This window comes from Vulpes vulpes, chromosome X, assembly GCF_048418805.1.
Source record: "Vulpes vulpes isolate BD-2025 chromosome X, VulVul3, whole genome shotgun sequence".
Lineage (NCBI taxonomy): Eukaryota > Metazoa > Chordata > Mammalia > Carnivora > Canidae > Vulpes > Vulpes vulpes.
In genome coordinates this window covers 84,294,342-84,310,718 of record NC_132796.1, presented here as the reverse complement: position 1 = coordinate 84,310,718, position 16,377 = coordinate 84,294,342, and the positions used below count along the sequence as shown (strand labels likewise).

The 16,377-nt window shown below is 34.1% G+C and overlaps 1 protein-coding gene across 4 annotated transcripts in view; it reads right to left on the bottom strand.

Moving 5' to 3' along the window:
- HTR2C (5-hydroxytryptamine receptor 2C) overlaps positions 1-16,377 on the bottom strand; it is a 307,776-nt gene that overhangs the window by 155,913 nt on the left and 135,486 nt on the right. For all 4 annotated transcript variants that reach the window (XM_025983878.2, XM_072744528.1, XM_072744530.1 and 1 more), the window contains exon 4: positions 12,733-13,046. In XM_025983878.2, coding sequence (XP_025839663.1) covers positions 12,733-13,046 — 314 coding nt within the window. The remainder of the gene's footprint in view (positions 1-12,732; positions 13,047-16,377) is intronic.

Below are 16,377 nucleotides of genomic sequence, written 5' to 3'. Positions count from 1 at the left end.
AAACAGTGCCTGACACATAGAAAATCCTCAGCAAATGTTAGCTGCAATTACTGTAGTTTCCTACAAAGTCACAAACAATTAATTGTACACTCTGCAACTTTACAAATATTTACCCCTAGACAGTATGGGCAAGCTGAACAACATATCTTTATACAATTGATTTGTCTACACAGCTCTTGAATATATATACTCTAATTTCTCCAAAATAATGGAAAATAGAACCAATTAAAGATGACACTTCAGATACACATGCAATAACAGAAATACATGGAAAAAGAAAGTCAGAAAAGAAGAAATTACTTGAACCCCACCAGGGTCAGTGTTACAGATTATGCTTTTTTAGTAGGACTACTTAGGTTGGCCATTTTTTCTCAAGTGATCTTTGGAAGTTTATGTCTTTAAGAGGATTAGTCTATTTCATGTAAGTTGTTGAATTGATAGTCATACAGTTTTTTATAATATTGTCTTACTTACTATATTTTAATGTCTGTAATTTCTCCAGTGATGGTCCTCTTTCCTAACTGATACTGGTAATTTGAGCTGTCTTTTTCTTTTCTTGATCAGTCTGCAAGGGGCTTTTGTCATTAATCTTGTAAAAGAATCAGCTTTGGGTTTCACTGGTTTTTCTCTGTTACTTTCTATTTATTTATTTATTTATTTATTTATTTATTTATTTATTTATTCATTCATTCATTCATTCATTCATTCATGAGAGACACACACAGAGAGAGAGAGAGAGAGAGAGAGGCAGAGACACAGGCAGAGGGAGAAGCAGGCTCCATGTAAGGAGCCTGACATGGGACCCGATTCCTGGTCTCCAGGGTTACGTGCTGGGCTGAAGGCAGCGCTAAACTGCTGAGCCACCCGGGCTGCCCTCTCTGTTACTTTCCAATTTTTAATCTTTCTGATTTCTGCTCTGAACTTTGCTAATTCCTTCGGCTTAAATTGAATTTGCTTTTCATTTCTGGCTTTCTTAAAATGGAAGCTTGCATGACTGCTTTGAAGCCATTTTATTTTTCTAAAATAAGTATTTAATGCCACAAATATTCCCCTAAGCACTACTTTAGCTGCATCTTACAATTTTTAGCAGCTTTGAGATATAATTGACAAATGAAAAACTGTACATATTTAAGTGCACAATTTGATATGGCTCCACACACACACACTGCTGCAATAATCACTACTATCAAGATAATACACACATTCATTATGCCCCCAATTTTCCTCATGCCATTTGATAATCATTTTCATCTGTCCACTCCACTCCCTTTGGTCCCTAGCAACCACCGGACTTTTTTCTGCCACTATAGATTGGTTTGCGTTTTCTAGAATTTTATATGGACTTATGGAGTATGTACTCTTTTTTTGTGTGGGTTTAGCAATTTGATTATGATGTGTTGATGTAGTTTTCTTTGAGGTTTGGTGAATTTCTCAAATCTCTAAATTTATGTCTTTCCTAAAATTTAGAAAACAATTGATTTTTTTTATTTTTTTCTCCTGTGCCAATCTTTTTTCCCCTATCCTTTGAAGACTCCAGTGACACAAATACTCTATAGTTTCATAGAGTCCAATAGGTTCTTGAGGCCTTATTCATGTTTCTTCAGTCTTTCTCTCTATTCTTTAATTTGGGTGATTTGTATTAATTCATCTTCAAGTTCCCTGGCTCTTTTCTCTGTCCTCTCTATTTCATTATTGAGCCTATCCTGTGATTTAAAAAATTTTCAGATATTGTATTTTCCTGTCATAAAATATTCAATTGTTTTTATACTTTCTTCATTTTCATAGTTTCTTTTTCTCTGTTAAGAACTTCCATATTTCCAGGATGCCTGGGTGGCTCAGTGGTTGAGTGTCTGCCTTTGGCTCAGGGCGTGATCCTGGAGTCCCAGGATGGAGCCCCGCATCAGACTTCCTGCATGGAGCCTGCTTCTCCCTCTGCCTATGTCTCTGCCTCTCTCTGTGTGTCTTTTGTGAATGAATAAATAAAATCTTTTTTAAAAAAAGAACTTCCATATTTCCATTCATTTCTATTCAGTTCTAGAGGGAGTATTGTTACAGTAGTTATTTAAAGGCTTTGCTTTTTTTAAAAAAATTTTTTAATTGGAGTTCAATTTGCCAACATTTAGCATAACACCCAGTGCTCATCCTGCCAAGTGCCCCCCTCAGTGCCCATCACCCAGTCACCCCAACCCCCCGCCCACCTCCCTTTCCACTACCCTTTGTTCATTTCCCAGAGTTAGGTGTCTCTCATGTTTTGTCACCGTCACTGATATTTTCACTCATTTTCTTTCCTTTCCCTTTAGTCCCTTTCACTAATTATTTAAAGGCTTTGTGTGATCTGTTGATTGTCATTTCCTCTAAAACTTTTTATATTTCTTGGGTATTTTTCATGTCAAGTAATTTTGTATTGCATTGTGGACATTTTGAATATTATATTTTGTAGACTCTGGGTCCTGTTAAAATCTTCTCAAGAATGCTGATTGTGTTCACTTGCTTGGTTTAAGATTTTATTTATTTATTCATGAGAGACACAGAGAGAGGCAGAAACAAAGACAGGGGTAGAAGCAGGCTCCCTGCAGGGAGCCAGATGTGGGACTTGATCCCAGGACACCAGGATCATGACCTGAGCTAAAGGCAGAAGCTCAATCACTGAGCCATCCAGGCATCCCCACTTGTTTGGTTTACTAGGCAATCAGACCAGTTAGGTTCAGAGTTAGTAGTGTTCATGTCTGTAGGCCATGGATAGAGTATCTTTTGTTTTCAGAACCTTTGCGTATGCTGCTTTGAGTCTCTCCCACACATGTGCCACTCAGGGCATAGTCCTAGCCTATTTTTTTCTGGTCCTCTGGACAGAAATGAAAGGATCTCTTCAAAATTTTAGTGCTCATACCACCAAAGCACAGCCATCTGACTAGAGCCATCCTTCTGGCAAAACCAACACATAAAAAAAGGAAGAGAAAAAAAAATATTTAAATGACGTTTGGCCTCAGAGGCTTCTTTTGCCAGTTACTCTGCTCAGAAAGATTGGGTACCATAAGAGTTTTAGCCACTCCTGTACTACTCCCATGTAACCATGTGACTGAGGACTGGCCTTGGGGCAGAGGTGCTAGAGAAAAGTGGGAGAAAAAAAATGAGAAGCTCACTCTCACAGAGGTTCCATTTCTGTTTTGTTTTCCCTCCCAATCTGGCAACTTCTGTTTATTTTTCTAAGTCCTTGGGCAATTGCTTTGGAATTTTTTTCCAGAATTATTACATGAGCATAGCAAAAGAGGGAGTCTTTAGTGGGCTTATTCTATTTTTGTTGGCATCAGAGCTCTCATTATTCATCTTAATGTTCAAATGTTCCCAGACTTGATGAGGGGGAGGTCCCATTAAGCTTGCTTCTGTGTGAGTGTGTGTTTTAAATATAAAACATCATTCTTTGAGCACTTCCTGACTTTCTAGCTCAAAATATGTTCCAGTCTTCTTATAATATTCTTGCCCTGGGCCTCATTTTTCCAAGGACTGTCTATTCCCATTTGTGCTTACTGCTACTCATGTGTTGTTGCTGTTAGGCCCTCTTAACAGAGATAGAAAATAATTCTAAGTATACACATATATACAAATATTGATTTCTATCTCCATTTATATCATCACTACTATTATTATCATTATTATCTATTTTCGCCATTAATTCATATTGATACCAGGAAAAATTAATCCAAAACCACAGGATTCATTACTTGTTTTCCCTTTCCAAGTTTTCAACTTCCTTATGCAACAGTGAGAAATTTAGTTTCTATTATCTTCAGCATACTTATATGCATAGTCTATCTCAGAATACACAGGAAGTAGTTGCAGAATTGCCATTGTACACCTCTGATAAAATAAAACCTAATATTGCGATTCATTTGTTCATATTTTTTCTTTAGCTTTCCATTGTGTATACAGGACAAAAATTGTGCTTTAAAGCTATATGGGTTAGGGTAATTCCTGTGCTCTCTACTCAGTATGGTTATGTTAATAATTTCAAATAGAGTTAAGTTCATTTGACTCTGTTCATGATTTATTTTAGAGTTTTCTCCCATTCTTTGTTGTTTTAATATATAGAACATTAGTACAGTTTCTGAAGTCAAAATTATCTAAGACATGTATTCAGAGAAGTATTATTCTCCCATCCCCAACTTTTCTATCCAGTTTCTACTGTCCCCCTGAAGGTAAGAAATCTCATTATTAGTTTCTTGTTTAACCATTCTGTATATATTTTTTACAAAAAGAAGATGATATGTGTATATTTTTGTATTTGTCCATTTTCTTAGATAGTATACTCTATATCCTCTTTTGCATTTTGCTTTTTCACTTGATAATATATGCTGGAAATGACTCTATATTGGTTAATAGAGAACTTTCTTATTCCTGTTAATAGTTTCATGGTACTCCATTATATGTACATGCTATAGTACATTCAGTTAGTCTCTTTTTATGGGTACATAGGTTGTTTCAAATATGTTGCAATGACAATGTTCATATGAATAACATTATACATGCATATTATTGTTTTATGAGAGGTTTATTATCCAGGGAAATTTTTAGAGAGTGATTTGTTGGGATACAATATAAATGCAAATGTAATTTTGTTCAGTATTGCCAAATTCCCCTAATTACCATACCACCTGGCATTCCCAGAAATAATATATGAGAACGCCTATGTCCCATAGCCTTGCTGCAGTGTCATGTCAAGCTTTTGCAATTTTGCCAATTTGTATTTGCAACAACATGGATGGATCTAGAGGATATAATACTAAGTGAAATGTCAGTCAGAGAAAGATGGATGCCATGTGATTTCACTCATATGTGGAAGAAACAAAACAAAACAAATGAGCAAAGAAAAAAGAGAGAAATAAAAAGGACAGACATGTAACTATAGAAAACAAACTGGTGGTTACCAGAGGGGAGGTGTGTGTGGGGGAATGGTTGAAATAGGTGGAGGGGATTAAGAGTACGATTAATGTCACGATGAGCACTGAGTAATGTATAGAATTATTGAATCATTATGTTGTACACCTGAAATTAATATAACACTGTATGTTAAATATACTTGAATTTTAAAAATAAATTAAAAAATGAGTAAAATAAAATTAATTTTGTCAATCTGATAAGTAAAAAATGGTATTATAGTGTCATTTATTTTGCATTTCTCTTATAATGATTGAAATTTAATGCTGTCGTATATTTAAGGACTGCATATATCAATGTGTATATATAATTCAAATATTCACAATGTTTTTAAATGTGTTAAAAATTCACAAATGGCTGACTTCTATCTTTAGCTCTTTTTTTTTTTGGTCCTATTGAGTGCTGGATCTTTTTACCTAAGTTTTTAAAAAGTGTCTACGTATTAGGGGTATTAGTCCATTAACTGTGATATGCATTGCAAATATTTTCTCTGAGTTTGTTATTTGTTTTGGAACTTTGCTACTTGTGCTTTCACCATGTATTATTCTAATTATTATTTTACAGATCTATCAATCTTCTACTGTACTACATCTGAATCTTCAGTCATTGTTAAAAATCCTTTCCATATACCTCATTATAGATGATTTCACATTTCTTTTCTTTCAGTACTTGTGCAGTTTCATTTTTAAAAATTAGATTTCTAATCCATTTAGAGTTTGTTTTTGTATTTGGCATGTGGCAAAATCGAATTTTATGTTTTTCCAAATGACTATATTGTTAGCCAACACCACTTCCCAGTGATTTGGAATGATACTTTTATCATATATTACATATCCATTTGTACTAGGGTCTATTTCAGATTTTCTACTATATTCCCCTTGTTTGTCTATGTATGGTCCAATGATACACTTTAAATTACAAAGGCTTTATCATATGTTTAAATATCTGCTAGTGCTAGTCCTCTTTGATAGCTTTTCTTTTTTAGTTTTTTTTTTCCGGCTATTTATGCATGTTTAATCTTGTAAATGAACTTTAATATTGACTTATCTAACTCCATAAAAAAGCTTCTTGTAAAATAAGCATCCAAAAGACTCAAACATAAGACCCCAAACTGTAAAACTCTTAGAAGAAAGCATAGGGGAAAATCTTCAAAACATTCATCCTTTTTCTAAAAAAAAACAAAACTATTTATTCATGAGAGACAGAGAGAGAGAGAGAGAGGCAGAGACACAGGCAGAGGGAGAAATAGGCTCCATGCAGGGAGCCCAATGTGGGACTCGATCCCAGGACTCCAGGATCACTCCCTGGGCTGAAGGCAGGGGCTAAACCGCTGAGCCACCCAGGGATCCCCATATTTCTTGTTATATTTTTAAATATCTGAGAGTATTTAAATTTGTTCATTTAAAATCTTTGTCTAATAAGTTCAATGTTTGAGCTTCCCCAAGGATAGTTTCTATTAATTTCTTTTTTTATTTATTTTTAAAGATTTTATTTATTTATTCATGAGAGACACAGAGAGAGAGAGTCAGAGACACAGGTAGAGGGAGAAGCAGGCTCCGTGCAGGGAGCCTGACATGGGAATCAATCCTGGGACTCCAAGATCACACCCTGAGCTGAAGACAGATGCATAACCGCTCAGCCACCCAGGCGTTCCTTCATAACATTCGTCTTGGCAATGATTCTATGGATATGACACCAAAATCACAGGCAACAAAAAGAATAAACAATAAAAAAAATCTTCTACACAGCAAAAGAAGCCATCACTGAGTGAAAGGGCAAACTATGAAGGGGGAGAAAATATTTGCAAGTCCTATATCTGATAAAGGGTTAACCTCCAAAATAATAAGGAACTCTTACAACTCAAGTAAAAAAATTGTAATAATCCAATTAAAAAATGGGCAAAGCACTTGAGTAGACATTTCACCAAACATGATATACAAATGTATAATATTCATATGAAAAGATGCTCAACATCACCCATCAGAGAACTGCAGATCAAAATCAAAATGAAATATCACCTCACCCTGTCAGAACAGTTAATCAAAAAGACAAGAAATAGCAAGTGTTGTCAAAGATGTAGAGAAAAGGGAATGCTTGCACAAGGTTGGTAGAAATATAATATGGTGCAGCTGCTGTGGAAAACAGTATGAAGGATCCTCAAAAATTAAAAATAGAACTATCATATAATACAACAATCCCACGTCTGGATACTATCCAAAAGGATTGAAATCTTGAATCTTGAAGAGATATTAGCACTCATGTTTATTGCAGCACTGTTCACAGAAGCCAAGATGTAGAAACAACTGGAATGTCCATCAACAGATGAATAAAAAAAGAAAACGAAATATATATGCATAATGGACCCTATTGGAATAGGGATACTATTCCCTAGAGAATACTATTGAATAGTATTCCCTAGGAATACTATTGAACCTTAAAATAAGAGTCTGCAGTGTATGATAACATAGATGAACCTTGAGCACCTTATGCCAAGTGAAAAAAAAAGGTTACAGAAAGACAAATACTGCATGATTCCACTTATATGAGGTATCTAAAGTAGTCAAATTCATAGAATCAAAGAGCAGAATGGTGGTTGCCAGGAGATTGAGGGAAGGGAAAATAGGAACTTATCAACAGGCATAAAGTTTCAGTTAAACAAAATGAATAAGCTCTAGGTATCTGCTGTACATAATTGTACCTGCAGTACAATAGTACAATTAAAATTAAAAATTTAAGAGGGAGATCTTATGTTAAATGTTTTTGTGAAATATACTTTTAAAAAAACGTTTTAAAATCTTGTCATTTTTATTGGAATTGAATTAACTGATACATTAATTTAGGAAGAACATGTAGATATGCTTCCACGTCTTGGCTATTGCAAATAATGCTGCAGTAAACACAGGAGTGTATATATCTTCTTGAATTAGTGTTTTTGTTTTCTTTGGATAAATGTCCAGTAGTGGAATTATTGGCTCATATGGTATTTCTATTTTTAATTGTTTAGGAAACTCCATACTCTTTTCCATAGTGGCTGCATCAATTTACATTCCTACCAATAGTGCATGAAGCTTACTTTTTTCCCACATCCTCACCAACACTTGGTATTTTGTGTCTTTTTTTTAACTTTTTTTTTATAGATTTTATTTCTTTATTCATGAGAAACACACACACACAGAGGCAGAGAATAGGCAGAGGGAGAAGCAGGCTTTCTGCCAAAGGGAGACGTTCAACCACTAAGGCACCCTGGCATCCCTATTTCTTGCCTAAAATTTTGATTCTGGCCGTTCTGACAGGTTTAAGGTGAAATCTCATGGTAGCTTTGATTTGCATTTTTCCTATGATTAGTGATGAGCATCTTTTCATGTGCCTGCCGACCATCTGTATGTCTTGTTTGAAGAAGTGTCTCTTCAGGTCTATTCAGGTAGTCTCAGATTATTCCATTTGGGAAATTACCTATTTTTTTAATGCTCCAAATTGATTTGCATATAAATCTACAAAGTAATCTCATAATTTAAAAAGTATTTTGCCTCAGTTGTTATTCTCCTTGTCATATTTTATACATGCTTTCTTCCTTTTTTAAAGTTAGCTGATGATTTTTTATTTAATTTTTTTTAGAAGCAAGAATTTGATTTATTCATTAGGTATATTGTTTTTTTAAAGCTGTAGTCAATTTCTGTTTTTCTCTTTAGATTTTTCTTCTTTGTGCTTTTTTTGGTTTACTTTATAGTTTTTTTTCAAAGTTCCTTTGCTGGGAATTTAATTCATTTGTATGCTTTCATTTTTATGATAAACGTGATTAGGGGTATGATTTTTCCACTGTTCACTACTTCAAGTATATTGTATAGATTTTGATGTGCAGTGTTTATGCTGTCATATTTCTTTTTTTAAAAAAGATATTTATGTATGTATGTATTTGAGAGAGAGACTGAGCGAGAAAGTGAGAGAGAGAAAGCACAAGTGAGGGGAAGAGGCAGAGGGAGAGGGAGAAGCAGACTCTCTGCTGAACAGGGGGCCGGATTCAGGGATTGATCCCAGGATTCTGGGATCATGACCTGAGCCAAAGGCAGATGGTTAACCAACTGAGTCACCCACGTGCCCCAATGCTGTTATATTTCTAAAGAAATCTGTAATTTCAGTTTGCATTGCTCCTGTTGATCAAGACTTGTTTAAAAATGTGTTATACCTTCAAGATGAGATGGTCTTTAAACTTTTGTTGTTAATTTTTCTAATGTTATTGCCTTTTTATTAGAAAGTACTTTGGATAATATTTTTATTTTTCTAATATTTTCTTTGCAACCTAGTATATTAATTTTTGTGAGTGTTCCTCATGCACTTACAAAGACGGCATACTTTCTTTGATAAGGTTATAAGGCTCAACACACCTCCATAAGATCTACATCCTTTTTATTTTTTTGCCCAATTTTTCTTATACTATGTTGTGTTAAAATCTCCCATTAGTAGAATGTATTCATAAATGTGTCCTTCCACGTTCTTTTGTTTTTGCCTTATAAAGGACATTGCTGCATTATTGGTGGCATAGATATTCTTAACTGCTATATCTTTGTTGTTAATTGTGTCTTTTATCATAAATAAACATCCTTCTTTTTTACTCTCATTGCTGTTTTCATTAGAAATTTATCTTGTTAGATATCAAACCACAATTTCTATTTTCTTATTTTTTCCATTTACTTGGTGCACTTTTGCTCATCCCTTTATTTTTAGCCATCATGAATCACTGGGTTTTAAGAGTTTCTCTTGTATACAGAATATAGTTGGGCCTTTCTTTTTAAGCCGAATTAAAAATCTTTCATTTCTAATCATGTTTTAGGTTCATTCAAGTTTATTGCTGTTACTGATACATTTGTTTTCCTCTGTCATATTACATCATGGTATAATGTTGAGGGCATTAATGTTATATTTTCTTGTGTTTCTTCCTCTGATTTTGTTTTTTTTTTTTTACTCTTTTGTTAATTATATTTCTTTTGGGGTTTTGGAAGGTTTGTTTTTTTGTTTTGGTGGCTAACTTTAATATGACATTTGTATCACGTTATATTTATATCATGTTTAATGCCCTTAAGCCACTATTTTCTTATTCAATCTATTACTTTCGGGTTTGCCAGTTTTTTATGGTATCATTTAACTCCCACCTTTTGTTTATTGAAAATCAGTAGAATTATTTCACTTTCCTTTTCCATTTTCTTCCTAATTTTAGTTGCATTTTTCTAATTTTTTAGAGTTTATAACACCTAATAGATATTATATAACATATAACATTATTCTTCTACCCTTATGCCACTTTATTTTTTGTCTTTTTTTTAAGATTTTATATATTTATTCATGAGAGACACAGAGACAGAAAGAAGCAGAGACACAGGCAGAGAGAGAAGCAGGCTCCATGCAGGGAGCCCAATGTGGGACTCGATCCCGGGGCTCCAGGATCACACCCTGGGCCAAAGGCAGGTGCTAAACCACTGAGCCACCCGGCTGCCCTTATTTTTGTCTTAGCTTTAAAATTACCCATATTAAATCTTCATCATCAGCCTTTTGGATGAAATTTTTCCAATCATTCCTTTGTTAGTTGAATCTCGTCCACTATTTAATTTCTTCCAAAGGGCTTATGGATTCAGAATTCTCTGAGTTTAGGGACGCCTGGGTGGCTCAGAGGTTGAGCGTCTGTCTTCGTCTGTCTTCCGCTCAGGGCACGATCCTGGAGTCCCAGGATCAAGTCCCACACTGGGCTCCCTGAATGGAGCCTGCTTCTTCCTCTGCCTGTGTCTCTGCCTCTCTGTGTGTCTCTCATGAATAAATAAATAAAATCTTTTAAAAAAAATTCTCTGAGTTTAAAATGAATTTCAACTTTTTATAGTCTTGATAGCATGTCTGGATGTAAATAGCTTCTTTTCAAACTTTGAGTATGTTTTTCTACCTTTTAATTTAAGATATACTTTACATACAGTAAAATTCACTCTTTAAAAACTACACACTAGAATTTATAGTTTTTCAAATTTTGAAATAACCACCACACAAGATATACCAAAATAAATACCCCTTTTCAGTGATCTCTTGTTTTCAATTTCTGGAAATTAGTGATCTGTTCTCTTTCTTTATAGATTTGCCTTTGAAGGAGTGTCTTACAAATGATTAACTTTTTGAGAAATATTGCTTCACTATTGCTTTGCTTTATTTTTGTTCATTGTGAGGTTAGTTGAATTCTCTTGCTCCTGTAAATTATTCTTTATTTTTACCTGAAATCCCTGAGGATTTTTTATTTTTTTCAAAGATTTTATTTATTTATTCATGAGAGACACACACAGAGAGAGAGAGAGAGAGAGAGAGAGAGAGAGGCAGAGACACAGGCAGAGGGAGAAGCAGACTTCATGCAGAGAGCCTGATGTGGGACTAGATCCCAGGACTCCAGGATCACGCCCTGGGCTGAAGGCAGGCACTCAACTGCTGAGCCACCCAAGGGTCCCGGATTTTTTCTTTATATTTAAAATTAGAAATAGAATTGTCATATGATCCAGTAATTCCACTACTGGGTATTTAGCCAGAGAAAATGAAAACACTGAAACTAAATGAAAACACTATACATATATCTATGTTATATCTATGTTATATCTATGTTATATCTATGTTATATCTCTCTATCTATCTATCATCTATCTATATCTATATCCCTATGTTTATTGCAGCATTATTGGAAGCAACCCAAGTGCCCACTGATAGATGACTGAAAAAAGAAAGTGTGGTATATTCAAACTATGGAATATTACTTAGCCAAAAAAAGAATGAAATCTTGTAATTTGCAGCAATATGGATAGACCTAGAGGGTATAATGCTAATTGACGTCAGTCAGAGAAAGTCAAATACTATATGATTTCACTCATTTGCGGAACTTAAACAAAACAAATAAAGAACGAAAGGGACAATTTTTAAAAAAAACAGACTCAAATACAGAGAACAAGCTTGTATTTGCCAGAGGGGAGGTGGTGAGGGGATGGATAAAATAGATGAAGAGGAGTAAGAGTGATATTATCTTGATGAACACTGAGAAATATATAGAATTGTTGAATCATTATATTGTACATCTAAAACTAATACAACACTGTATGCTAATTACACTTGAATAAAAAAATAAAATGTGGAAGGCATAGAGTAAAGGGATGGCAGAAAATGAAAAGAAAAAGGTAAAACCTCTCTAAAATCAATAGATTTGATTTGAATGCCCGAATTTTATTGTGATAATGTGACCCTGCACTTATATAATTAGTAATTTGTTACCCACCCCATCACCTTGTAAAAACATCAGTTGTAGGCTCCATAAAGAAGAATAGCTGTTATTTAGTGCTTATCACATACCAAACATTTAATCTGCCAACATTTAAAAAGATTACTTAAAATGTATTTATTAAAGATGATGAACCTCATTTTCCTTCTTTGTTTAAGAGATGAAACTAGGTATGTGTACCGCCCAGAACATAGATGTGAGAACATGTTTCTATCACAGTCCCATTGTGTACATTAAGGCAACTGTCATTGCTTATAGTGAGACTGAGCAATAGAGTATATGTGTATGATTTTAATGTATTATAAAATGTCATTTTTGCTTTTTGAAGACTCTGTTATGGATTTATTTAATAAATATGATATACAATCCAATTCTTCTGTCACACAATTTGCTTTTTTCTTCATTTTTCAAATGATGTCAGTAAAATGATGAACTGTATGAGTGTTTACTATATACTTGACACAAATTTAGAATATAATCTGATATTAAAAAACTAATAAAATTGTACTTACCATAAAGAATTGCAAGCAGAGACAGTGGCATGACAAGTAGTCCCACTAGCATATCAGCAATGGCTAGGGACATTAAGAAGTAATTGGTGGCATTGTGCAGTTTCTTTTCCAAGCTTACTGCCATGATAACGAGAATGTTGCCACCTATTGTCAAGATTATGATGATGACGATTGAAAGTGCTGGCCAGTTTTGTACCCCGTCTGGGAATTTGAAGCGTCCACCATCGGAGGTATTGAAAATGTCAGTTACTAGAGCTGCAACAGGGCTCACAGAAATATCGCATTGCCAAACCAGTAGGCCAATTAGGTGCACACTGAAAATTAAGAAAAAAAAATCAGGTACATATTATATGGCTTATACCTAATAAGTTGCTTATACCAAACAATTGCTTTTCCTTCAGCCACCCTTATCACCATCATCATGATTTCTACTCCTTTAATTAAATCTCAATATTTCTTCTTTCTACCCAAAGAATACTTTTATTGGGTGCTTATTATGAGTCAGGCATTTAGTTTATGGAAATACATATCTATTTATATATATATATAATGTAAAAATTATATCTATTATAAAATTAAATATATAAATATAATCTCATTTGATCACGTGCAACAACCTCATGAGGTCAGTATTGGTTTATATCCATTATGCAAATGAGGAGTCTGAAGTTCAGAAAGGTTAAGTAATTTTCTCAAGGCAGCATAGCCAGTAAGGGGCAAGGTCAGGGTCCAAATTCAGGTCCCACTGATTTCAAAGCCTATGTTTTAGACTGTTACTTTATACAGGCAATATGAAACCACAGTATTGTTTGATTTGCTGTAATGGTCTATTTTTATATTTTTAAAATATTAATTTCTTCTAAGTATCTTCTGAGACAACTGACAACAGAATGAAAGGAGATTTTCCTTTAAGTATCCAGTACCCTGATCAAGAAAATTGGACCATTTCTTTTTTTAATCCAAAGCTGAGAAAGAATAAGTTGTCATCAAACTTCAGGCAAGATGTTAGAAGAGGCACAATGGGTTTTGGCAATAGTGCATATGCATTTTTTCTAGAACTCTTCTTACCTCCTCACAGCTGCAAAGTGACTTTATGTTGATCCATACATATTAATATGTGTGCTACAAATTTTCCTTCTATCTGACCCTCTCCTTGTTTCTTTCTTACGTTTTCTGGGCTCTATTCTAGGCTAGAAAATGATTGATTTGTGTGATGATTAATTCCTGTGGGTTTGCTGCCTTTCCTGTGCTGGATACAAAATCTCTCAAGTCATTAAAGTGTGCATTTCTCATGATGGTACTTTTGTAGACTCTACTAGTAGGTATGTCAGGCCAGGTGGCAAAATAATGTAAGAGAAGTGGTCATAGTTATGTTTTGTACATCCCAAATTAACTTCCCCCCATGGAGATATGAGATTTATTCAGGTTACATACATTAAGTGTCCTCTCTAAGTGTATGTTCCTAAAGTATCTAGCAAAATGAACATTTATGTTCATTAATAAAATAGATAAGAAAGACAAGCATATTCAGTATTTCCTGCCTAAAAGCAAGGATTATAATCCAAGAATGACAGTTTTTTGTGTATTCTATGTTCAATAAATAGTTATTTTATAAATATTAAGCAGCAACTATACTGTACATAGTGGTTCTGAAAGCTTGTTATTATTTGTAGAGGAGGAAATTTTCTCTGCTTGTACGAATATGTCCTGAATAATTTTTCTTTTTTTTGCAAGACTGTTGAAGTAAGAGTTTTTCTGGAATTGGGGAGATTGAACATATGACATTATAACATCCAGAGTCTGAGTTCCTCCTATAAATGCTTTTATTTCATTATCTTATTCACTTTTTCTTTGAAATAAAAATGTTACCTTTATACAGGGAAAATATGTGTGTGATTTGAATAGTTCATCATTTATTACCAATCATTAGAGGAATTTACTGTAGTAAAACTGGATGATTATGATTATTGTAGTGATATTGTATTTATAATATTATACACATGTACATACATACACACTATACTTTCTAAATTTAAACTGGAACACTTGGCCTGAAAAATTATTAGCATTTTAAAATTCGAGTAAAATATTGTAATAACTTTCTGTAGTATTTACAAATTATTTCTCTTAGTATCTTGGTAATATACTTTTATATCTTTTAAGATAATGAAGAAATCATGAAAATATTTTGACATGCTCATTCTACAAAAGATAGAAAACTAATATTTTAGACATTTTGCTTAAAATAACTTCCTTATTCATCAAAGTTACCTGATATTCTAAGCAACATGCACAGGGTGCCATACATAGTAGTTTTTATCAAATAATCAGTAAGTTCTATTTCCTGGAACATAAAAAATAAGCTAAAATAATATATGATTAAAAAATCTATGTCATAAGTAATCTGTGACTAATGTGAGTAGAAATTATTAAAATAAAAGACCAAATAAATAGAAGCAAGTTATTTGCTCTCAGCTTTGATTATTTTGTCACTATATTTGTTGCATTTAGCATATGGTCAATTTCCTAACTTCATGAACTCAATGATGTTTTGACCAGTCACTTAACTTCTCAGAGCATCAATTTCTTCATCTGTACAGCAAGGATGATCTCTATCATGTGATTGATTATTGGGAAAACTAAATGATATATATAAAGTCCTGAAAATTGTAACTTTGTCACAGTAGGCCCTCAGTGAATATTGGGGCTTACCTTCTTTTTGTCTTCAGAGTTAAACAAAGATATTTTATGATAACTATATCCTGACTCATGTATTTCACAATTGGTGATGAATTTAAATTCTGATTTTATTTTAGTAAGATACCTATTTATGCAAAATGAAGCTCAGACAGTAATTTTAAATCTAGGTCTTTTCTGGCCTACCCGATGAAAAACGTGTCCTTCTGGCATTTAAAAAAGTTCTGGTTTAGATTAGCTGATGATTATCTCAGGTAGTCCCACAAGAGTTTATGCTCATAGTAAAATGTTGCATCTTCAACTGTCAGTTATAGAACCACAAATATATTTATTCTTAAACCTAGAGAATAAGGTCCTAACAGAATATGCATCCAACTTCAATTTTCTTTTTCTTAAAATATTTTATTTATTCATGAGAGACACACAGAGAGAGGCAGAGACATAGGTAGAGGGAGAAGCAGGCTCCCTGTGGGGAGCCCAATGAGGGACTCGATCCTGGGACCCCATAAGTAAAGCCCTGAGCCAAAGGCAGACGCTAAACCACTGAACCACCCAGGTACCCCTCACATGTACTTTTTAAAAAAGATTTATTTATTTATTTGAGAGAGAGTGCCCACAAGAGAGAATGTGAGCATGAGCCAGCAAGTGTAGGAGTGGGGGAAGGGCAGAGGGAGAAACAGACTCCCAACTGAGTAAGGAGCCCTATGCAGCTCAATCCCAGGACCCAGGACCTGAACCAAGAGCAGACACTTAACTGACTGAACCAACCAGGAGTCCTCCAGCTTCAATTTTCTAAGAAAGTTGTGAAAACACCAAAGTCCTTTTATATTTCTCTAAAAATGATAGGGGGTGCCTGGGTAGCTCAGTCCCTTAAGAAACTGCCTTTGGCTCAGGTCATGATCTCAGGGTCCTGGGATCAAGACCCATGTTGGGTTACTCTCCCTTTGC